This window comes from Podarcis filfolensis (genome assembly GCF_964270895.1).
Source record: "Podarcis filfolensis genome assembly, chromosome: 8".
Classification (NCBI taxonomy): Eukaryota; Metazoa; Chordata; class Lepidosauria; order Squamata; family Lacertidae; genus Podarcis; species Podarcis filfolensis.
In genome coordinates this window covers 83037405-83062451 of record NC_139611.1, presented here as the reverse complement: position 1 = coordinate 83062451, position 25047 = coordinate 83037405, and the positions used below count along the sequence as shown (strand labels likewise).

The 25047-nt window shown below is 49.6% G+C and overlaps 1 protein-coding gene across 11 annotated transcripts in view; it reads right to left on the bottom strand.

Annotated features, from left to right (window-relative positions):
• DMPK (DM1 protein kinase) overlaps nt 1–25047 on the bottom strand; it is a 52816-nt gene that overhangs the window by 14241 nt on the left and 13528 nt on the right. For all 11 annotated transcript variants that reach the window (XM_083627102.1, XM_083627099.1, XM_083627097.1 and 8 more), the window contains exons 2-6: nt 11728–11819; nt 9490–9573; nt 7073–7168; nt 3974–4122; nt 310–403 (exon numbers count right to left, since the gene is read on the bottom strand). In XM_083627102.1, the coding sequence (XP_083483228.1) occupies nt 310–403; nt 3974–4122; nt 7073–7168; nt 9490–9573; nt 11728–11819 (515 nt within the window). The remainder of the gene's footprint in view (nt 1–309; nt 404–3973; nt 4123–7072; nt 7169–9489; nt 9574–11727; nt 11820–25047) is intronic.

The window sequence follows — 25047 nt, the reverse complement described above, 5'->3', positions numbered from 1 at the left end:
TCTAAAGGCAGGCTGAATAATAATAATAATAATAATAATAATAATAATAATACAACACCACACTGCCCATCTGATAGGGTTGCCCCAGCCACACTGGGCAGCTTTCAACATAATAAAAACACAATACACATCAAACATTAACAACTTCCTTATACAGGGCTGCCTTCAGATGTCTTCAAAAAGTTGTGTAGCTATTCATCTGTTTGACATCTGACGGGTGGGTGTTCCACAGAGCGGGTGCCACTACCAAGAAGGCCCTGTGCCTGGTTCCCTGTCCCCAATCGCCCCCACCCCCAATTCAAGTCTCACCATCCCGTCTTTGCGGAGCTTGAGGCAGGAGCCAAAATCCCCCAGCCGGATATGTCCGCATCGGTCCAGGAGGATGTTGTCTGGTTTGATGTCTCTGTTGGGGAGTGGAAAGAGATAAGTGAGAAAGTCTGGAGACTGGGAAACTGAAACGAGGAGTGGGGGAAGTAGAGAGGGGCTCAGTCCCTCCTCAAAGGCAGCCAGATAGTTGCTCATGGTTTGTTGGTGTTGTTTAGTCGTGTCCGACTCTTCGTGACCCCCTGGACCAGAGCACACCAGGCACTCCTGTCTTCCACTGCCTCCCGCAGTTTGGTCAAACTCATGCTGGTAGCTTCGAGAACACTATCCCTCCATCTCGTCCTCTGTCGTCCCCTTCTCCTTGTGCCCTCCATCTTTCCCAACATCAGGGTCTTTTCCAGGGTGTCTTCTATTCTCATGAGGTGGCCAAAGTACTGGAGCCTCAGCTTCAGGATCTGTCCTTCCAGTGAGCACTCAGGGCTGATTTCCTTCAGAATGGAGAGGTTTGATCTTCTTGCAGTCCATGGGACTCTCAAGAGTCTCCTCCAGCACCAGAATTCAAAAGCATCCATTCTTCGGCAATCAGCCTTCTTTAGGGTCCAGCTCTCACTTCCATACATCACTACTGGGAAAGCCATAGCTTTAACCATAGCTGTCAACGCTTCCCCCTTTTTAAGGGAAATTCCCTTATTCTGAATAGGATTCCTCGCAAGAAAAGGGAAAAGTTGACAGCTATGGCTTTAACTATACAGCACTGCTCATGGTTACTGAACAGCAAAAGAAGGAAGCTCTGCACATGCTCAGAGGCAGTGCCATCCGATGCTCCACAGGGCATTTCGGTCCACAGCTGGGGCCCAAATTAAGACCTCCTGCTTTGTTTTATCAGCAGCATTTGGGGCTATTTAGGCACACAGGAGGTGGTTCTTTGGGGGTCTTTCCTGACCACCTCCCCTCCCCAAAACCATGAGCAGTGGCAGTCAGTTCCCTGTTGCAATGAATAAATCGAAGATTGGGATTCCAAAGAAGAAAAACATCTCAAGATTTCTCCCCAAAGCAGACAAAGTGGAGGCACAGGAACGTCCTGGAGAGGGAGCTCCGGAGGTCACCACTGGAAAGACCCTGTCTACAATGTGGGGCATTCTCCGTTAGGGTCCCAAGATTTAACTGGGTCCCTAGAAGCCTCTGTCGGGGGTCTCCATTGCTTGGGGGATTCCTCCTTTGAAAGTCCCTCCACCCTCAATACCCCCCAGCGCCCCTCCCTCGCTCTGCCCCCACCCCACCGGCAGGCCCCTCTGCATTCCCAAGCCTCGGCCGCTCATGTGGTTTGGAGGGAAGCCCAGCTTGTCTTGCGCAGCCTGAGATGAATTAGGCGATTATGAATCTAGGACAACATTTATGGCTGTTTTGGCTCGTGGAGGAGCTCTGTGTGCGAGGGGGGCGCCGGCCGGCCTCATGGACCCAGCAGCTGGGGGCGGGGAGGCGGGCGAGTCACAAAGACTCTGGAATTCTTGCCTGGTCCTCCCCACCCCACAACCCCTCCTGACCCCATAGACGTTCCTCTGCCCCCTCTGGAGCAGGCTGCAGAGTCAGGAAGGGGGGCGGGGAGAGACTGGCGGAGACCGGCAAACCGAAAGAGTTTGCTTTGCAAGGGGATTATAGGCCAGAGATTCCAGAGGCAAAAGCAAGAAAGTGGGAGGGGGTTGATCTCTCCCCCCAACACACACCCCACACATTCTGCCTCCAATATTCTGCTTCTTTGAACACGGCGATGGGCAAAGGAGAAGGGATTTGGGGGTTTGAGGAGCTGGCGGCAAATCGGCGTGGAACTCCAAGGAGAAAGCCCCAGTGCCGGGTTCGAGTTCTGCCCATTCTGGAGCGCAGAGCTGGGAATTAGGGTGACTGATTGGGCTGGGGTGGGGAGGTGGGTGAATGGGTGCAGGGAGGGGGCAATAGGATGCAGACTCGAACCCTCTATCCCAGGGGTCAGCAAACTTACCGCGCCTTGGATCGGGGTCTCCAGTGCTGATTGTGCATTGGGCTGAAGGACGGGGGAGTGCGTGCCCATACGCAGGCACACACGCTATTTCCGGTGCACTTCCGGGTCAGAGGAGCACCGGAAATAGCTTGTGCGCATGTGCACGGGTCTCGTCCGACCCGGATGTGCACGGGAAATAACGCTTGTGCATGCGCAAATAACACTTGTGCATGTGAACAAGCTATTTCTGGGGCTCTTCCGACCAGGAAGTGGGCAGCTGCGCAGCACGGGTAAGAGCAGGCAGTGAGGGTCGCCGCAGGCCGGATAAACGAGTCCCTCGGGCCTTATCTGGCACGCGGACCTTAGTTTGGGGACCCCTGCTCTTTCCTCTATCTAGGCAAGCAAGATGCATGAGCAGAGATCGAGGGCATGTTCTAGCCCAGAGGTTCCCCAAAAAATTACTCAACCCCCTTGGAAATCTACTTCTTTGAGCTGTGACAAATCTGCCTTCTTTTACGTATCTATATTTCTACCTACGACGTCTTGAAAAATAAGTTAACAAGTGCAGCTTGATCTTTCCTTTCTTCCGTCCGGCCGGCCTCCTTCTTGCACCCATTTCACAGGTTGGAGGAACTGAGGCCCAGAAACTGACCCCCAGCCAGCCCAAACTACCCACGCATAGTCCGGTCTGCCCCAGGGGCTGGGTCGTCGCCACAGTCCGCCTGCCATTGGCCACAGAGGCAGGCAAGCTGTGATCCATTTCCCAGGCCAGGCTGAAGCCGAAAAGGGTTTCCCCAAGCCCAGAAAATCCCCTCGCTTTCAATGCAATGGCCAGATCTGGGGGGGGGGGGAGGGTGTTGCTGCCATCCTGCAATGGTACCCCACCAGCTGGTAAGTGTCATTCCGAACTTAGAACTGGAAAGCGTAATGCCGGTGGTCAACAAAAGAGGTTTAAAGACTCTCTAAAGGCAAAGCTAAAAAATGTAATATAAACACTGATAACTGGGAAACACTGGCCTGCAAGCGTTCCACTTGGAGAACAGCCTTTGCCAAAGGCGTCATGGACTTTGAAGACACTCGAACTCAGAACGCAAGGCAGAAATGTGCTAAGAGGAAGGCACGCTTGGCAGATCCACACCGTGATCAACTCCCGCCTGGAAACCTATGTCCCCACTGTGGAAGGACATGTGGATCCAGAACTGGCCTCCACAGTCACTTACGGACTCACTGTTAAAACCGTGTTTACGGAAGACAATCTGAATCGGCTACGAATGATCGCCAAAGGAAAAGAAGAAGTGTCATTACACAATAGATTAAATGGTTTTTCAATTTTTTCTCCTCTCCTTTTCTTCCTTTATGTTTCCACTGCCTCCTCCTTTTTATTCAATGCCCTCCCCCAATTGCACCTGATACTACGACTGCCCCCTGGATCATTCCAGCGCCCCCCAGGGGATGGTATCGCCCACTTTGCAAACACCAGTCTAGCCAGTCAAAAGCTTTCTGGGTGCAAAGCTGAGCTGGTTACGGTGAGGCCTAGGGAGAGTCCTGAGGGCCACATAAAGAGGGCTAGGGGGCCACATTCAGACCCCGGGCCGGAGTTTCCTGGGGCCTAGCCTAGAGTGCTCTTTCTTGGCCCTTCCCCCCACGAGACCCCCACCTGCCTGCTCCACCTACCTGTGTACGTAACCTATCCGGTGTATTGAGTCTATGGCCATCACCATCTCGGCCAGGTAGAAGCGAGCCATCTCCATCGGGATGCGGTCCCCAAATTTGCTCAGCAGCGTCAAGAGGTCTCCCCCAACATAGTAGTCCATCACCAGATACTACAGATGGATGGAGTTGAGAAAGATTAAGATACAGCACCAATTCCACCTTTTTAGGCAGCCGTGTTCTCATAGACCAGTGTTTTCCAACCTGACAACCTCTGGCTGATGGGAATTGTAGTCCAAAACAGCCAGAGGGCACCAGGATGGCAAAGACTGGGGTATCGTTTATCGCAACGTCAACTGCTGTTTGGGACCCGAAAACTCAAAGTCCCTCCACAAGCTGCCACAACCAGAGACAGAGACTGCATCTACAAAGTTATAAAAAAATGCTCTGAGGAAAAAACACACATTTTAAAGCCCACAATGGAAAATTTCATAGAGTTCCTATCTTAGCTCTACAGCGCCATCTGGTGTCACGTTGTAATAACGCATTTATAACATTATATTTTTTACTAATGTAGTTGAGTCCAGGGTTTCGAATCTCAGGATAGTTCAGTTGGTTAGAGCGTGGTGCTGATAACGCCAAGGTTGCAGGTTCGATCCCTGTATGGGGAAGCTGCATATTCCTGCATTGCAGGGGGTGGACTAGATGAGCTTCAGGGTCCCTTCCAGCTCTATGATTCTATGAAGCCCAAAAAAACTCTGGCGAGTGGGCTGGGGCTTACACTCTGTGTCAGACTGATGCCCACACCTGGAGTCAGTAAAGAAGTTCTGTCCAAGCCTAGTTATTATTTTTATTTTATTTTATTTACTACTATTTTCCCCAGCTGTCTTTAAACAACCCTACAAGGCAAGATAGTATTATTATTATCCCCATACTGCAGATGGAGAAGCTGAGGTAAACACTAACTATACCGACTTAGCGAAGGCCACCGTGCGAATTTGAAGGGCTCCGTTCTTCTCTTGTAGAATGTGCCGTTCTCTGTTTAGCCTTTGTGTCCTGAAAGCTCAGGGCAGGCTACAGTTTTACTAAACTGAAACTACGTACTGCCTCCACCGAGGGGGGCAAAATATGCCTCTGCATACAATTTTCCGAGGAGAGGGCTGTCGTGCTCAGGTCTTCCTTCTGCCGGTTCCCTCACTGCGAGAAGCCAAGTTACAGGGAACCAGGCAGAGGGCCTTTTCGGTAGTGGCACCTGCCTTGTGGAACACCCTCCCTTCAGATGTCAAGGAAATAAACAACTATCTTACTTTTAGAAGACATCTGAAGGCAGCCCTGTTTAGGGAAGCTTTTAATGTTTGATGCATTTCTGTGTTTTAATATTTTGTTGAAAGCCGCCCAGAGTGGCTGGGGAAGCCCAGCCAGATGGGCGGGGTATAAATAATAAATTATTATTATTATTATTATTATTATTATTATTATTATTATTATTCCTTGTGGGTTTCCTATATGGGGCATCAGGTTGGCCATCGTGAGGATAAGATGATGCATTTGATGAGCCTTCGGTCTGCAAAAAGCTTCTTTGCCTCACAGCTCACGGCGAAAGCGATGTAGCCGCCAGAGGGGCCGTCTATCACCACTCCTCCCTTTCCCCTCTGAATTAAAAAACAAAACGTCTCGACTCACTCCAGACATCCCCAAACCACAAAGCGCAGACTCCCTGCTAACTCGCATGCCCACCAACACCCTAAAAGGCTAAACTCCGGAGAGAACAAATTTGTCGGTGGTGGTCATTTGGGGGCAGAATACCGCCGGATCTGGAGCAAACTAGAAGGGATGGCAAACGTCAGCGCTTTGTTTCGAAACCAGAGGACGGCTTCCCTTTTGAAGTGGAGGCTCTTAATTCCAGACCTGTGTGGGCTGGACATAATCCAGCGAGGAAGGAAAGGCACCCATGTCCAGATCTCCCCTTCCTGTTGTTGCTTCTGTCCTGACTTTCTTGTTGAAAAACTGGACTCCGGGGCTGAGCCCAGGCTCCCGTGTCCTGCCAGTGATCTGGCCGCCGGAGTCCCGGCTGCCCACTGTCAGAGACAGAGCACTGGGCCAAATGGATCTCCACTGCGTCTTCTTCGGTTCTTATGTCATACTCAGCAGCCCCATATTGGCTGTGAGTCGTGCAAGACCTGCTCCCTGATTTGCTAGCCTCTTCCCACCTGACTGGGGAGGGCGGAGCCCTCAGCGGACTGACTCCAGCTACAAAAGCTGAGGCTGCACAAGGGACTGTTTTGGTTGTGTCACAGAAACGTAGACTTGGAGGGGACAAAAGGGGTCATCTAGACCAACTCCCTGCAATGGAAGAATCGTTTGCCAGTTTGGGGCTCAGGATGCCTACAGGTTATTGGGGTGGGGTATTGCTTTGGGTTATTTGTTTCGCCAATACAGTGGTTTCTCAGGTTATGTACTTAATTGGTTCCGGAATTCCGTTCTTAACCTGAAGCGTTCTTAACCTGAAGCGGACTTTCCCATTGAAAGTAATGGAAAATGGATTGATCCATTCCAGACGGTGGAAAAACACCCCCTAAAACAGCAATTTAACACGAATTTTACTGTCTAATGGGACCATTGATCCATAAAATGAAGTCAATAATCAATGTAAAGGTAAAGGGACCCCTGACCGTTAGGTCCAGGAGGCTTCGTGTTGCTTTCGCTGAAGCCAGGAGAGCAAGAGGGATGGGTGCGCACTGATCCCTCTTGCTCTCCTGGCTTCGCTTCGCTGGAGAGGCGCTGCGCAGCTTTCCCTCTCTGCGCAGCACCCCTTCAGCAAAGCGGGAGGAGAAACAGAGCCCCTTCCGTTTCTCCTCCCGCTTTGCTGGAGAGGCGCTGAGCAGAGAGGGAGAGAATTTTTTTTCTTCTTGTTCTCCTCCTCTAAAACTAGGTGCGCCTTATGGTCGGGTGCGTCTTATAGAGCAAAAAATACGGCGCTTAATTTTGTTCATGCATGTTTCAAAACATTTTTATGTACTGCTTATGATGTATTTTTGTAAGTCTTTTCGTGTTGTAAGCAGTCCTGAGTGTGGCTTTATCCATGGAAAGCCGGCCTACAGATAAACGATGATGATGACTCACCAGGTAATTCTCGTCTTGGAAAGCAAAGTGCAGCTGCGTAATCCAGCGCTTGTCTCCATTAACCAACACATCCCGCTCCTCTCGGAAGCAGGAAACCTGATGGGCACAGCAGCGAAATCGATTTATTTTCTCAATTCAGTACACAATTATTTGTTATACCATCTAATTTCATATCTTCTTTGGGTAGCTAAGCATAGGTAAAGGTAAAGGGACCCCTGACCATTAGGTCCAGTAGTGGCCGACTCTAGGGTTGCGGCACTCATCTTGCTTTATTGGCCGAGGGAGCCAGCGTACAGCTTACGGATCATGTGGCCAGCAGCGCACAGAAACACTGTTTACCTTCCCGCTGGTAAAGGTAAAGGTACCCTTGCCCGTACGGGCCAGTCTTGACAGACTCTAGGGTTGTGCGCTCATCTCACTCTAGAGGCCGGGAGCCAGCGCTGTCCGCAGACACTTCCGGGTCACGTGGCCAGCGTGACGAAGCTGCTCTGGCGAGCCAGCACCAGCGCAGCACACGGAAACGCCGTTTACCTTCCCGCTATAAAGCGGTACCTATTTATCTACTTGCACTTTGATGTGCTTTCGAACTGCTAGGTTGGCAGGAGCTGGGACCGAACGACGGGAGCTCACCCCATCACGGGGATTTGAACCGCCGACCTTCTGATCGGCAAGCCCTGGGCTCAGTGGTTTAGACCACAGTGCCACCTGAGGTTTCCCCCCAGAAGAATTCTGGGAGTTGTAGTTTGTGGAGAGTGCTGAGAGTTAGTAGGAGGCCCCAATTCTCCTCCCAGAGCGGTACCTATTTATCTACTTGCACTTTGACGTGCTTTCAAACTGCTAGGTTGGCAGGAGCAGGGACCGAGCAACGGGAGCTCACCCCGTCGTGGGGATTCGAACCACCGACCTTCTGATCGGCAAGTCCTAGGCTCTGTGGTTTATAAAATGACACCCCCATGTGAACTGAAATAATCCCTACTGTGAAAGTGCTGCACTTCTGTGGGTCAGGCCAGGAGCGAACCAGCAGTAAATCACACTGTGCAAGTTGGAGTTAACTCCTTATTGGCAAGAACATGATCTGCACTGACTTGGTCGGAGGGTCAGGCCTAAAGAGCATAGTGGCTCATTCACGGTAAGTCTTGCCATATGGATCAGTTACCGAGACTCAAAGTCCTGCCTCCCCACAGTGGCCGAAATTGTGGAAACCTTTTGGGAAAAGTGTCTTTCTGTGGTTTGATGGCTCATAACACCATTTTTTTATTGGAGTAATGCCATAACATTATATATCAATGGAAGGATAATTTAATGAAGAATGTAACGCAACAAAGTTTGTTCAATTATCTGTATTCTATTAAAGGTAAAGGTACCCCTGACCATTAGGTCCAGTCTTGGACAACTCTGGGGTTGCGGCGCTCATCTCGCTTTATTGGCCGAGGGAGCCGGGGTACAGCTTCCGGGTCATGTGGCCAGCAGGACTAAGCCGCTTCTGGCGAACCAGAGCAACGTACGGAAACGCCATTTACCTTCCTGCCGGAGTGGTACCTATTAATCTACTTGCACTCTGACGTGCTTTTGAACTGCTAGGTTGGCAGGAACATGGACCGAGCAACAGGAGCTCACCCTGTCATGGGGATTTGAACCGCCATCCTTCTGATCAGCAAGTCCTAGGCTCTGTGGTTTAACCCACAGCGCCACCCGCGTCCCTCTATTCTATTAAAAGTTATTCCAAAAAACCAGAAAAAGGAAGCACAACTTGCTTAGGTTGATATGCAGAAGCTTTCCTTCATCTGAAGGTAGCCCATGGGAGTGAGTGTTTAGAGAGCCAATCGGGTGTTACGAGCCATCAAACCTTGGAAATACACTTTTTCCAAAAGGTTTCCACAATTTTGGCCGCTAGTGTAAATCGCCTCCTCTCCAGGGTTTTCCCAAGCAATCGGAGACTGTGTCTGCATGCCGTCAACCTCCCCTCCACCCTTTTCATCTCTCTTCTGGTTCTGTGAGTAAAGACAGGGAGCTTGTTGCAGCAGGAGAGGGAGACACCGATGACTCTTCCCCAGCCAGACTCATCTCTGTCTCTTGGCCTCTGCTTCTGCCTCTGATTCTGAACTGCTCTCTGCCACAGACTCTCCCTGCTCACTAAGTCCTGTCCTCTCTTCAGCTTCCGACACCACCATCTCCCAGTCTGCTCCCTCTTCTCTCTCCGACCGCTCATTGTCGTCCCACCACTACTCCCCTGGCTCTGAGCCTTCATCCTTGGGGGTTCCCCAATTGGTTCCTCTCACCATTCCAACCAGTCCAACCAGTCCATGACAAGTCACCTGAGAATCCCACTGTTTTTGGGTACCATCCAAAGAGCTGGTGTTGACCTATAAAAGCCAAACCACCCACAGGGTCTGGAGGGTGCAGCTTGCCATACCCACCTCAACCCGCTTCAACATGTCCCATTTATTCATTATCTTCATGGCGTACACCTGGGATGTCCTCTTCAGCTTCACGACCGCTACCTGTGCAGGTAAAATAGGGGGTGGGAGTCTGTGTGTTGAAGAAGGGGCTGGACTGACATACCTGGGACACAGTTGCACCATGCATCATCATCATCATCATCATCATCATCATTATTATTATATTTATTATTATTACAGTGGTACCTCGGGTTAAGTACTTAATTCGTTTCGGAGGTCCGTTCTTAACCTGAAACTGTTCTTAACCTGAAGCACCACTTTAGCTAATGGGGCCTCCCGCTGCCGGAGCACAATTTCTGTTCTTATCCTGAAGCAAAGTTCTTAACCTGAAGCACTATTTCTGGGTTAGCGGAGTCTGTAACCTGAAGCGTATGTAACCTGAAGCGTATGTAACCTGAGGTACCACTGTATTATTATTTTATGTATACGCAGCCCAACTGGGGAAACCACTCAAAAACAGTCATGGCTTCCCCCAAAGAATTATGGGAGCTTTAGTTTGCTGAGGGTGCAGAGCATTGTCAAGGGGCCTCTATTCCCTTTGCAGAGCTACAGTTCCCAGGGCGACCCATGAAGAGGGACAGATTGTTGAACTGCTCTGGGAATTGTAGCACCATGAGGAGCCGTCTCTGCCGGAACTTTGCCCCAAGCCAGCCTTAGCCAGGCTGGCTGATGGGAGTTATAGTACCCAGGCTAAGACCCTCCCTGCCCGCAGACTGTCTTGCCAGAGTGGTGCATGCTCTACTTATCTCCCGCTTGGACTACTGCCATGCGCTCTACGTGGGGCTACCTTTGAAGGTGACCCGGAAACTACAACTACCGTATTTTTCGCCCTATAGGACGCACTTTTTCCCCTCCAAAAATGAAGGGGAAATGTGTGTGTGTCCTATGGGGCGAATGCAGGCTTTCCCTGAAGCCTGGAGAGCGAGAGGGGTTGGTGTGCACCGACCCCTCTCGCTCTCCAGGCTTCAGGAGAGCCGCAGCGCCAGCCCCACAAGGTCGGGGGACAGCGGGGAGGCGGAACGGCGCCATCCCGCTGTCTCCCGATGTGGTTTGGAGGCTGACGGCGGGGAGACGCGTGCTTCTCCCCGCCGCCAGCCCCGCAAGCTCCGGGGACAGCGGGGAGGCGCAGCGCGTCTTCCCGCTGTCCCCGGACCTGTTCTGCAGGCGGGCGGTGGGGAGAAAAGTGCTTCTCCCCGCCGCCAGCCCCGCAAGCTCCGGGGACAGCTGGGAGGCGCAGCGCGTCTTCCCGCTGTCCCCGGACCTGGTCTGCAGGCAGGCGGTGGGGAGAAGAGCGCTTCTCCCCGCTGCCTGCCCTGCAAGCTCCGGGGACAGCTGGGAGGCACAGTGCGTCTCCCCGCTGCCGGCCCCACCAGCGCCTGGGGGGGAAATAAATTTTTTTTTCTTTATTTCCCCCCCAAAAAAACTTGGTGCGTCCTATGGGCCGGTGCGTCCTATGGGGCGAAAAATACAGTAATCCAGAATGCAGCAGCTAGACTGGTGACTGGGAGCAGCCGCCGAGACCACTGGTCCTGAGAGATCTGCATTGGCTCCCAGTACGTTTCCAAGCACAATTCAAAGTGTTGGTGCTGACCTTGAAAGCCCTAAATGGCCTCGGCCCAGTATACCTGAAGGAGGGTCTCCAGCCCCATCGTTCAGCCGGGACACTGAGGTCCAGCACTGAGGGCCTTCTGGCGTTTCCCTCATTGTGAGAAGCCAAGTTACAGGGAACCAGACAGAGGGCCTTCTCGGTGGTGGCGCCCACCCTGTGGAACACCCTCCCTTCAGATGTGAAGGAAATAAACAGCTATCCTATCTTTAAAGGACATCTGAAGGCAGCCCTATTTAGGGAGTTTTTAATATTTAATGCTGTGCTGTTTTTAACACTTGATTGGGAGCTGCCCAGAGTAGCTGGGGAAACTCAGCCAGATAGGCGGGGTATAATAATAATAATAATAATAATAATAATAATAATAATAATAATAATTATTATTATTATTATTATTATTATTATTATTATTATTATATCTGAAGGGCACCAGGTTGGCCGAGGCTGCCCTAGGGTCACCAGGAAGGGCCCAATATTTCAATGTTGTTTTCACCTGGACTATTGAAAAGTTTGCCCCGCTGGCCGTCTAGTACCAAGGGCAGCTGGTAGCAGAGAGAGCCACCCCCCAAAAAAACCCCAGCCCTTCTCACCTCGCTGAAGGCTCCCCGTCCAATCACTTTGAGGATCTCGAAATCGTCCCGTTGCAGCCGCAGAGCTTTCAGCCTGGAGGTGACTGGCTCCGCTGGTGGGACAGAAAAGCAAATTATTTTTCGGGGAGGCAGGGAGGGGAAAGAAGAGACGCCCGGAAGGGCAGTAGGGTAGCTAGGAGGGTTTTAAAGGAGAGGCTGGATGGCCACCTGCTTTAGCCAAGACACCTGCATTGCGGTGGGATGACCTTGGGATATCTGCCAAGTCTACAATTCTATAATCCGAGGCCCTTCTTTGTGTGCCTCCTCTGTGTGAGGTCCAGAGGGTGGCAAAACAAGAACAGGGCCTTTTCTGCGGTGGCTCCCTGTCTGTGGAATCCTCTCCCCAGGGAGTCTGGCCTTGTGCCTTCATTACATTTCTTTTTTTAAAAAAATAATAATTAATGAAGCAATTTCAACATAACAAATTATCAGACCATATAAGCACATACATATTTTTCCCCTTTCCCCCTCCCTTCCATCCCTCCCTTCCCCCCCAAAAAGCGACTTCCCTCATCTCCTCTCTCTGATTTCTCTGCAGATATTATTCTCTGCATGTTATAAAATTATACATATCCTTGCCTTATCTATCATATAATCGACCAATAAATTTCTGGATGTTTATTCAAGACCTGCCAAGGAGTCCAGTTCATTTTGTTTTGTTTTTTAGATAATTTGAAAAAGTTCCCATTCTTCCTTAAAGTCACAGTTGTCCTTATCACACAGTTTGTATGTCAATTTAGCCAGCTCTGCGTAGCTCATCAATTTTTCTTGCCGCTGTTCTTTCGTTGGGTTTTCCTCATTCTTCCATCCTTGTGCTATCAAGATTCTTGCCGCTGTTGTAGCATACATAAATAGATTCTTTGTTTTTCTTGGCTGGTCTTGTCCTACAATCCCTAACAAAACCGCTTCTGGCTTTTTTTTACAAATGTCATTTTAAACATTTTTTTCAATTCATTGTATATCATTTCCCAATTTTTTTTAAACTTCTCTACATTCCCACCACATATGATAAAAAGTCCCTTCTTTTTCTTTACATTTCCAACATTTGTTTGACCCGATTTTATACATTTTTGCTATCTGTACTGGTGTAATATACCATCTGTACATCATTTTCATAGAGTTTTCTTTCAAAAGAGAACAGCCTGTACATTTCAATTCTACATTTCAAAATTTCAAATCTTTATTACATTTCTTTAGGCGCAAGGCAAAAAAGTTCCTCTTCAACCAGACCTTTGGCTGATTAATATTCTACAGCCTTTAAAATCTGGTTTTGGTGGGGGGGGAGGTTATTGTTTCATCGTTTCTGTTTTAACTATTTATGTGTGCTTTTATATTATGTTTTTATCTTGTAAACCACCCTGAGATCTTTTGATGAAGGGCAGCATATAAATCTAATTAATAATAATAATGGTTGTGTTTAGAATAATCTTGTGCGTAATATAAAAAATACAAAATGAGAGATTAAGGAAAGCCAAAGGGAAAATATGAAGAACAGAGGACCTGACGAACGGATTATTAAAAACGTGTGAGGCAAGCGGTGGAAGTCTTTTTAAAAAAACAACACTTTATTTAAGGTAGAGAAGGACAAGATGAAATTATACAATTGAATATAAATATAGATGAGAAACGACTATGTATAGTGAATACTTATCTACTTTAAAAAAAATTTCACCTATGATCTTTTTCTTTTACTTCTTTATTTTTTCTTTGTTCTTTTTTTCTGATATCTTACCTACCATTTCACTCCTTTGTTGTGAATAGCATTTTATAGAGGTATAAATAGCTGTAAATATGAAAAGAGACAAAGTACTCTCTAATTTTTTTCCCTTGGTTATATGTATTTTCTTTTTCTTTTGTATTTTCTTTTGTTGTAAATATGTATGTTTTCTAATTTGTACTTAATAAAAAAAATAATTAATCATAATGGCTCACATCCACACTTTGCCACCCCTCTCCTTCCTTCTGTCTCTCCCCTGCCTCACTTTGCCTAACGATAGGGCTGGCTCTGTGTGGCACAGCTGCTGAAAAGCCAGAGAATTTAGATCAACAGTTATTTGAAAATGCAAATAAAAAAATAATTGGGGAAAAAGAGAGCCCATGGGTGTAGTGGCTGGAGTGTCACACTACAACCTGGGAGACCAGAGTTCGAATCCCCCACTTGGTCGTGAAGCTCACTGGGCGAGACCTTGGGCAAGCCGCCGCATCTCTTCACCTAACCTACCTCACAGGGTTGTTGTGGGGAGAAAATGAGGGGCAGAAACACGCCCCACCCACCACCTTGATCTCCTTGGAGAAAAAGGTGAGATATAAACACAATAAACAAAAATAAAATAAACCTAGCGCCCTGGCCGAGGTCGGATGGGCATTGTCTAATAAATAATTTTTATTCGTTTTTACACACATTTTCCAACATAACATCCTTTTAAGCATCATTTCGAATTTTTGGGCTATCACCGCCTCAGACTTCTTTCAACCTCGGCTGACGGTTTTCTAAAGCCTTTCTAATTATGCGTTTTGTTTCTATAGCTACGGCTATAAACTCACATTTCCGAGACATCTATTCTTCATTCTCCTCACAATAATTTATAAATTACTCCTTACAAAACTTATTTTAACCCTACAAGCGACGTCAATGGATTACAACTGCTTTCCGGTCGAAAACTTCTTCCATTCCTTTAGGAAAGTCTGGTTCCGTGGGCATTGTCATCCAAAAATAAAATAAAATATGGAGGGCACCAGGTTGGCAGAGGCTCATCAACCCCACATAACGCAGGCAGATGCGCTCACGTTTATTTTCGTGCCTTAGCTACCCTCTGGCAGATGGTCCTTTGGATGAGCAAGAAGCGGGGAAATAATGTGGCATTTTCGAGCCCACCTGCTATGGCCTCCAGCCCACCAAGGCGTTGGCCTCGGTCATATTAATAGCGGGCCAGAGCTTCCCTTATACAGCAATGCCAACTCTGGGCAAGGGTAGCATGACTCAGAGGTTTCTCAGAGAAGGCCCTGCGCACCACCAGAGGCCTGAGCGCATGCCTTAAAATAAACTGTGCGACCAACTGGTGGGGTGGTGAGGTCACGTGACCCGGCGAGGAGGGTCAGGTGACCTCAGCACTTGGCGTCAACCGGGTGACTCAACCGGCGGCGGCAACGACGTCTCAGAGATTTGGTGTTTGGGGAAACAGATAGCCCTCGAGGATCTCGAAAGCGATTTCCTCACATGGCGACGGAAAGATGAAGCCAAGAGATGCTCGGGGAGAGATGCAATCGCCGCCGCCTTGGCAGAGCGACAGCTGGAAGTCTCAAGGCAGGGAGGGAGAGAGAAGCAGTTTATAAATAGCTCAAGGATGTGACCCAGGAGGATGGAATGGGGTTTGTTTGGGGAGGAGATTGCAAAAGACTTGGGGGAAGAGGCAGGAGGGAAAGCATGGCATGCTTGGTTCGCCCGGTCGTCACACGCCCTAAAAAGAGCCTGCCTAAAGGTAAAGGGACCCCTGACCGTTAGGTCCAGTCGTGGATGACTCTGGGGTTGCGGCGCTCGTCTCGCTTTATTGGCCGAGGGAGCCAGCGTACAGCTTCCAGGTCATGTGCCCAGCATGACTAAGCCGCTTCTGGCGAACCAGAGCAGCACAAGGAAACACCGTTTACCTTCCCGCCGGAGCGGTACCTGTTTATCTACTTGCACTTTGAGGTGCTTTCGAGCTGCTAGGTTGGCAGAAGAAGGGACCGAGCAACGGGAGCTCACCCCGTCGCATGGATTCGAACCGCCGACCTTCTGATGGGCAAGTCCTAGGTTCTGTGGTTTAACCCACAGCGCCACCCGCGTCCCTAAAGGTAAAGGATCCAGCCAAAATGGCGCCTTTTCATCCTTCTTAGGGTGCTGCGATGCCATTTTAAACACTGATGGATTCCCTCCAAAAAATATACTGGGAGCTGTAGTGTGTTAAGGGTGCTGAGAGACACCCCTATTCCAAGAGCAGTTTAACAAACCATCCCTCTTCCCAGGGGGCCTTGGGAATCGTTGCTCTGGAAGAGGAATAGTAGTCCTCCACAGAGACGCGGGTGGCGCTGTGGTCTAAACCACCGAGCCTCTTGGGCTTGCCGGTCAGAAGGTCTGCAGTTCGAATCCCCACAATAAGGTGAGCTCCCGTTGCTCGGTCCCAGCTCCTGCCAACCTAGCAGTTCAAAAGCACGCCAGTGCAAGTAGATAAATAGGTACCACTCCGGCGGGAAGGTAAACGGCGTTTCCATGTGCTCTGGTTTCCATCACTGTGTCCCATTGGGCCAGAAGCGGTTTAGTCATGCCGGCCACATAACCCGGACAGCTGTCTGTGGACAAACGCCGGCTCCCTTGGCCTGAATGCGAGATGAGCGCCGCAACCCCATAGTCGCCTTTGACTGGACTTAACCGTCCAGGGGTCCTTTACCTTAGGGGTCCTCTGCTAAATGTGTGGCAGCACTGGGGTAGCATGGCAGAACAACATATGCTAAGACCTCAGGGTATAGGGCGGCATATAAATGCAAAAATTAATAATAACATCAATCCATAATGTCTACCATGAATGCAGCAGGAAGAACATACCTCAGAATTACACCCACAATTAAAAAAAAAAAAACCAGTGTGGAGAGGCTCTCTGTCACACAGGGAAGATTTTCCGCCACTCTCATACAAGCACAAAGGGCATCTTTGATCCCTGTGTTTGCCACAATAAAAAAAATGAATTAATGCTCCATTGGCTTTGACAATGACCCAACATGCAGACAATCTGGGGCTGTTTGTTTTCAGGGCAGAAAAGGAGAGAGTGTGTGTGACATTGGCAACCCTACCCCTCTGTCAAGGCAGCCAGAAGGGCAGGAATCGGGGCAAAAGGAGCCTTAGTGGATCAGACCAGAGAGTCCCATCTAATCTAAGATCCTGCTCTCCATAAAATACTTCTGGGGAAGGCGCAGAAGCAGAGCAGGAAGGCAAGAACCACCTGCATGCGTTCCTTGCTCCCCAGAATCCAGGATTCAAAGATAGACTGTCTCTGAAGCTGAAGGTTCCACTTTGAGTTTTCATGACTTGTAGCTATCGATGGAGACATTTCTCTCTCATACGCGCACGAGCAACCTTGTACCCAGCATTGCTCAATGCATTTTTAGAAGGTGCCGTCTGCTGTCGATTCAAAATTGCATCCCACCGTACCCAAAAACTGACAGAAACCTGCTCCTTGATCTCAGGAACCACATCATTTGGTTACGGCGTCTTTAAAGGTAAAGGTAAAGGGACCCCTGACCATTAGGTCCAGTCGTGGCCGACTCTGGGGTTGTGGCGCTCATCTCGCTTTATTGGCCGAGGGAGCCGGCGTACAGCTTCCGGGTCATGTGGCCAGCAGGACTAAGCCGCTTCTAGCGAACCAGAACAACGCACGAAACACCGTTTACCTTCCTGTGGGAGCGGTTCCTATTTATCTACTTGCACTTTTGACATGCTTTCGAACTGCTAGGTTGGCAGGAGCAGGGACTAAGCAATGGGAGCTCACCCCGTCACGGGGATTCAAACCACCGACCTTCTGATTGGCAAGTCCTAGGCTCTGTGGTTTAACCCACAGCGCCACCCGCATCCCCAAGGTGTCCAAATGCGCAGAGGTCACGGAAACCACTTCCCAAAATATTTTGCCAATCCTCCAAGTTTCCCTATTTTCCAGGACGTCCCTCATTTAGATAAGCTGTCCCGGTTTCTGATTTGATCCTGCTGTTCCTTAGGACGTCCCCATTTTCACTGGAGAAACGTTGGAGGGTACGGAGTTATTTGACTCCCGAGCTGTCTGAAGACAATCCTGTATAGGGAGAGGGTTTTTTCTTTTAATGTTTTGTTATGTTTTGATATATGTCGGAAGCTGCCCAGAGTGGCTGGGGCAACAGGGTAAGATGTGTGGGTTATAAACACTAAAAATATCATTATGGAATGAGACGCCCCTATTTTCATCGGAGAAAGGTTGGAGGGTATGATTAAAAAAAAAAAGTTATACCCCGCTCACCGGCCAGAGCTGGGCTCAGGGCGGCTAACACCAGTAAAATTACAATAAAAACATAATAGGAAAAAAAGAGAGAAAACAATTTAAAATACAGGTTAAGATGCAATTTAAAATGCAGCCTCATTTTAAAAGTAGCCCATAGATCAAAACCATAAGGGGAGGGACCAAAGGCCAGGCGGAACAGCTCTGTCTTGCAGGCCCTGCGGAATGATGTACAGTGGTACCTCAGGTTAAGAACTTAATTCGTTCCGGGGGTCCGTTCTTAACCTGAAACTGTTCTAAACCTGAGGTACCACTTTAGCTCATGGGGCCTCCCGCCGCCACTGCATCGCTGCTGCGCGATTTCTGTTCTCATCCTGAAGCAAAGTTCTTAACCCAAGGTACTATTTCTGGGTTAGCGGAGTCTGTAACCTGAAGTGTTTGTAACCTGAAGCGCCTGTAACCTGAGGTACCACTGTATAGCGAGCGCTTTTAAAGCCCAGCGGAGCTAGCTCAACCCATCACCGTCTCTTGAACCTGCAGATGTTGTGGCGCATGGACCTCCCCCAGCTGCACATGGTGACCCATCAGAGGCGCACTGAGCCTCTTGGCTTGCGGTGGTTGCTGTGTTCTGCTGTCTGCCTGGTGTGCTGCTTCCAGCTCAAAGGCGTTTGTGTATCTTTAGCCATTCAGCAGCAGAGGGGATTTCGCAGTCCCTGCGCCGCTGAGGCAGAGAAGAAGGTCAGGCTCACACCCTGAGCAGCTGTTCCTCCTCTCTTCCCTCTGGACCTGCCGAAATATTGCACGAGAAGGACTCTCACACACGGGGCCTTGACCTTGGTTGCATCTGGGGGAGAGCGGCTGCCTTTTGATGCCCCGAAAGAGGAGTCACAGTATGACTGCCCTGATAGTACAAATAACTGCGAACGCACAATAAGAAGGCAATAAAAATAAAAGTGGCTTGTTCTCCATCAGCAAATAAAAATGAACAATAAAAATGAAGAGGCTTTAACTGGCATCTTAAACAGAGGCTCTCCTGCAAAATGCTTTGCTCGTACAATAAGTAGCTGGCAGCTGCCAATCATCCGAACTCCACAACAACAGAACAAGTCAGATATGAGAAGGTTAAAATAAAAAGTGGGAGGGGTGGGTTGGTTGGAAGTCCGGTGTCCAGTTCTGGGCACCTCAGTTTAGTAAGGATGTTGACATGCTGGAAGGTGTGCAGAGGAGGGCAACCAAGATGATCAAGGGTCTGGAAAGCAGGCCTGATGAGGAACGGTTGAAGGAGCTGGGCATGTTTAGCCTGGAGAAGAGGCGGCTCAGAGCCATCTTCCAAATGCTGCGACATGGAAGTGGAGCGAGATGCTCCAGAGGGGAGAATCGGACCAAGAGATTCAAGAAAGGAGATTCCGAATAAAAATCAGGTGGAACTTTCAGACAGTAAGAGCTGCTTGACGGTGGAACAGTCCCCCACTGGAGGTTGTGGACTCTCCTTCCTTGGAGGTTTTTAAGCAGAGGTTAGGTGGCCATCTGTCAGGGGGGCTTCAGCTGAGATTTCTGCATTGCAGGCAGAGGCGTAGCAAGGTCAGGTGGTACCGGGTGCAAATTTATTTTGTCAGTCCCCCCATTGATGGCTCAGGGTAGGCTTGGGAGTCGCGCCGAATGTCACCCCCTTAGTGATGACACCCAGGGCAGTCTGCCCCCCTTCCTACGCCTCTGATTTCAGGGGGTCAGGCTAGATGGCCCTTGGAGGTACCTCCCATCTCTATCATTATAAGATTCTACTATGAAAATAAGAGCTTGCAGTGGGGGGGGTATCTTTCTCCATCTTTCTGTGCTTCCTCGCAATCCCATCTGCTTTCAGACGCTGCTGATGGAGAACAGGGCAGGCTTTCTTCTTCAAGAGAACACGCCACACAAGGCAAGCCAGCGAGGCCAAGGCTTAATATTAGTACATTTCCCCCGTTCCCTCCTGCACCCAGCGCAAGAAAGCAACAATGTTGTTGTTTTTTGGGGGTTTTTTTTTTCTTCTTAAAGCCTCATGGAAAAATCCACCAGAGCCAGCCGTGTCTCCTGAGGACAACCTGTCAGCTGAGTTGCTGCAGCGCATTTGCCAGCTCTTGCAAAAGTCTGACTTCTTTTCAAGCCTGCAAACGGCAGCAGCAAGATGGCGAGGCTGGCTGGCTGCATCTGTTAAGAATTTGCAGGCAAGCTTTTTAAAAAGGGCGCAGATTTATATGCTGGTGAACAAGCACCACCTGTTTATCCGATCTGCCTTTCAGGACCCCAGGAACTGCCACCACAAAAGTCCCGGTCTTACCCCACTTCCAACGCGCTTCTGCTGTCTTTCAGCAACCTGTTTTTGACTTTCTGGCACCAGAATTTGGCAGAGCAGAGCGATGGCTGGGACACCTGGCCCTGTTCGGGGGTCTGCCAAGAGCCAGCAGCCCCCTCTCAGCTGTTGCTCAACGTCCTTTGCATCTGGGCGGTGCAAACCCTACAGTCTGGGGTGTCTGAGAAACCATAACTGTCAACCGTCCCTTATTTGGCGGGAAACTCCCTTATCCCAGCGCCGTGTCCTGCTGCTGTCCCTTAAATTTCCCGGATTTCATGCTCGCCCGGCTCGGGAGGGAAGCAGCGACTCAGGGTCCTCCGTCGTGAGAGAGAGAGCACGCACGAGCTGCCGCGTCTCCGTCTCTCCTTTTCCCCCCTCAGGGGCGCGTCGTGAGGAGACAGGTGGTGGTGACTGCGCAGGCAGCCCCTCTCTTGCGAGACTTCCGCTGCGCTGCCAGGGGAAGCCGGAGGCGGCAGCGGCGGCTGCCGCCTGAGGGAGGAGGAAGAGGAGGGTATGGGGAGGGATGCAGAAGGGCGGCGCTTCAGCGGCGCCGCAACTGCCTCATGCCGGGCTCAGGGGTGAGAGTCTCTCTTCCCCCCTCTCTCTCGGGCAGGGAAGGGCCGATGGAACTCCTTGCGCCAGGACGACGGCAGCCCCGAAGTGCTGCTTAGCATCCCCTCCAACCAGTGCAGCATCTTAATGTAGTGATTTCCCCCTATGCATTTTTAGAAATCATTTGTCCATCCATAGTTCAAATTTTTACCACAAGTTTTCTCTCAATCCTACCAATGTATGTAACTCTTGACAATAGCTTTTCAACTAAATTATAAACTTTCCCCATTCTTTATGAAAGAGGTCCTCTTCCTGGTTTCTAATTCTGCCTGTAAGCTTTGCCATCTGGACGTCGTTCATCAGTTTTGTCTGCCACTCTTCTTTGGTCGGAGTTGTAGACCCTTAGGATCATCTAGTCCAACCCCCTGCAAAACACAGACAGTCGCAGCAAAAGCAGCATGGCTCCATCAGTGGGCGGATTTCTGTATAAGCGAAGCAAAATCCCTTATTTTGGCTGCTGGTCCCTTATTTTCAAATCTGTAAGTTGACAGCCATACTGAGAAACCCCCTTTTGTGAATCCACCTTGGTCGCTTCCGTCACGGACTCTGCCCTCACTTCTGCCCCCAATGCCCCAAATGCCAGAAGGGGCCTTTCTTGGACCAGGATATTTCAAGAGTTCCCCAGAAAAGGAGCAAACTCTCCCTTCACCCCAGTCTTACCTGCCTGGCATCCTGCTAGGGTGCATCGCCAAGGCAGGTGCTTATTGCAAGAGGGGGACTTCTCAAGCATGCAAGGTTTTTTGTTTTGTTTTGTGTGATGGCCTGGGACTCGAGCTCAGACTCGGAACCAGAGGAGTCTCAGTCCACACCAGATCCTTTGCCTCAGGCATCACCTGAACCAAGTCTGGGGCCTGATCCTGAAGAGTCCCAGACTGCACAGGTTCCCCTGCAACAAACACCAGCTGGGCCGAGTCAGGGGCCTGAGCCTGCCCTGGCTCCAGATGCGGGGATGACCTCGTTGCCTCCAGCTGGGCCATCACTTACAGCTGCTCCACTACCAGTTGGGTCAGGGGAGGCTGAGGCGGCCCCTGGGTCTAGCAACCCACCGACGTCTCCCGAGCTGCAGAGACTAAGGTCTGAGAGAAGGAGAGACCTGAGTACCCACAGGAGGAGTGCTCGCCTTCGGGCGAAACAGGGAGGTGAGTCGCTGGGGGATCAGGACCGGCCATTACCCCAACAAAGATAAAAGGCTGTCGAACCCCGCCCCAGGTTGCGGGAGCAACATTGCTGTTTGCCAGAACCTGCCTGTGATCCAGCCTGACCTTGCCTGGTTTTCTGCCCCGTGTCCTGCCTTGGACCTGCCAGACTGACTTCTCACCCTTGGATTCGGGACTGGACCTGGACCACGCTACTCGGGTTACCCCTGGGCCCAGCACAGTTTTGTTTTGCAGACCTGATGTAAAAATGCCGGTTTCTACATCCCAGCTCAATTTCATCTGGGCTTGTCCCTTTCAGGGGGAAATCCAACAAGTGAAAAATAAAAGGTTTTTTTATTTTTTATTTTTGCTATATAGTGGTATAGTGGTACCTCGGGTTAAGTACTTAATTCATTCCGGAGGTCTGTTCTTAACCTGAAACTGTTCTTAACCTGAAGCATCACTTTAGCTAATGGGGCCTCCTGCTGCTGCTGTGCCGCTGGAGCCTAATTTCTGTTCTTATCCTGAAGCAAAGTTCTTAACCTGAAGCACTCTTTCTGGGTTAGTGGAGTGTGTAACCTGAAGCGTATGTAACCTGAAGCGTATGTAACCCGAGGTACCACTGTACCTCAGTTTAAGAACAGCCCTGTTTAAGAACTATTCGGTTTATGAACTCCGCAAAACCGGAAGTTTGCAAACTTTACCGCCGGCGGGAGGCATGCCTTGGTTTAAGAACGGTTTCGGTTTAAGAACGGACTTCCGTAATGGATTAAGTTCGTAAACCGAGGCACCACTGTAATGCCGAAAGTAACGTCTTATTTCAGAGCAAAAGCACCAAGTTATTGTAGGAACACTTTCTGGGAACCCTAGGGTCCCTATACAGTGTTGTCCAGAGAATTACTACCTCTTGCAATCTCAAAATAGTTTTGAAGTTTTTTAGTTGTATCTTCTTCTTTAAACAAACAAACAAACAAACAAACAAACAAAAAACTTGACTTAGGGATCATCCACATTTCCATTTGTCCTAGGCGCGGGTCGTAGAGGTTTTTTCTTTCATCCTGCCACTTTCCATGGGAAAACCCACGGATGATGGAAGACATGTCAATCAGGGATTGACGTTTGTTCTGATTCAGCAGTAAAGAGCAGGTTTTCCTGGGGGGAGAGGCAGAATGGAAGAAAAACCTCTCAGACCCATGCCTGGCAAGCAGAACAAATCCTGGACCCAACAGAAGTGAGTCCTGAGATAATGTTAGAAAGTAGACAGAATGAACAAAATAGCATTCTGAATATAAAGGGCTTTTTAGATTACTGTTTCCATTCATTCTTTACAACAAACAATGTCAACTTTCAATCTATTATTAACGGCTTGATTCGTTTTACTGTAAGGTTCTCTTGGATGCTGTCAGCTTGAAAACAAATTCAGGAACTATATTTTAAAACAACCTGTTGCCAGTGTCCCGCTCACAGTATGAATCACCTCCAGACTGCCTAGGGGTTAAAATCAGTTTGACCACTCAGTTAATGCAAATCAAACTAGCAGGCAATCGGGAGTCAATAAAGGAAGTTCTAGCTTACAAATCATCTTCTCATCTCAGGGATGCAAAAACCCAGGTGACTAGTAGCCACATGCCAGTAAGGTAAAGGGATCCCTGACCATTAGGTCCAGTCGTGACCGACTGTGGGGTTGCGGCACTCATCTCGCTTTATTGGCCAAGGGAGCCGGCATACAGCTTCTGGGTCATGTGGCCAGCATGACTTAGCTGCTTCTGGTGAACCAGAGGAGCGCACGGAAACGCCGTTTACCTTCCCGCCGGAGCGGTACCTATTTATCTACTTGCACTTTGACGTGCTTTCGAACTGCTAGATTGGCAGGAGCAGGGACTGAGCAATGGGAGCTCACCCAGTCGCGGGGATTCAAACTGCCGACCTTCTGATCAGCAAGTCCTAGGCTCTGCGGTTTAACCCACAGCGCCACCCGCGTCCCTCACATGCCAGTAGAGTAGATAAAAGGATGGAATTTGCTCCCGCAAGTTGTAATTATGGCCACCTGCTTGAATGGTTTCAAAGGGGAGTAGATGAATTTGTGGAGGATATTCGTTGGAGAGAGTGCTGTGGCATCAAGTTCCCAGAGGCATCCGGTTGGCCACGGAGAGGGCAGGATCCTGGGGTCATTGAGCCCTTGGCCTGATCCAGTGGGAGTCTTCATATTATTAGGAGTTAGGGGCAAGTGGGCTGTATGCTGAGACCCTTCTAACCCATGGATCCAGCATGTGTTAAAATAGAAGCCAGGCTAGCTTCCTGGTGAGGCGATCGGCTGGGCGATGAGCCATTAAAGGAAACAAAGGAAGTGGATCTGTGCGAGATGCAAACGACTGGTAGTCAGAAAAAAAGGCAAAGGGTTCGGTGATGTGAGCCAAAGGAAAAAGCAGCAAGATGGAGAGAGAGAGAGAGAGAGAGAGAGAGAGAGAGAGAGAGAGAGAGAGAGACGGACGTTTGGTTCCTGTTTGAATCCAAGGCTGTGGCTATGGGAGAAACAATATCCTTCTGGGTGTTAAAGCTATGAACCCCTCCATCATACATGAGCTCAGGCTGTATATATGTGTAAAGAAGCCATATATGATAAAAACACCACTGCTTCCTCTGTGCCTCATTTCCAAAGGAAACACGAACCCAGGGTAAGTTCCTGGAACCCCTGGAATCTGCTCAGGGACTGGTGTGTTGTGTAACATTATGTTCTTTGTTGTCATTGTTGTTTAGTCGTGTCCGCCTCTTCTTGACCCCCTGGACCAGAGCATGCCAGGCACTCCTGTCTCCCACTGCCTCCTGCAGTTTGGTCAAACTCATGCTGGCAGCTTCGAGAACACCATCCAACCATCTCATTCTCTGTCGTCCCCTTCTCCTTGTGCCCTCCATCTTTCCCAACATCAGGGTCTTTTCCAGGGAGTCTTCTCTTCTCATGAGGTGGCCAAAGTCTTGGAGCCTCAGCTTCACAATCTGTCCTTCCAGTGAGCACTCAGGGCTGATTTCCTTCAGAATGGATAGGTTTGATCTTCTTGCAGTCCATGGGACTCTCAAGAGTCTCCTCCAGCACCATCATTCAAAAGCATCAATTCTTCGGCCATCAGCCTTCTTTATGGTCCAGCTCTCACTTCCATACATCACTACTGGGAAAACCATAGCTTTAACTATACGGACCTTTGTTGGC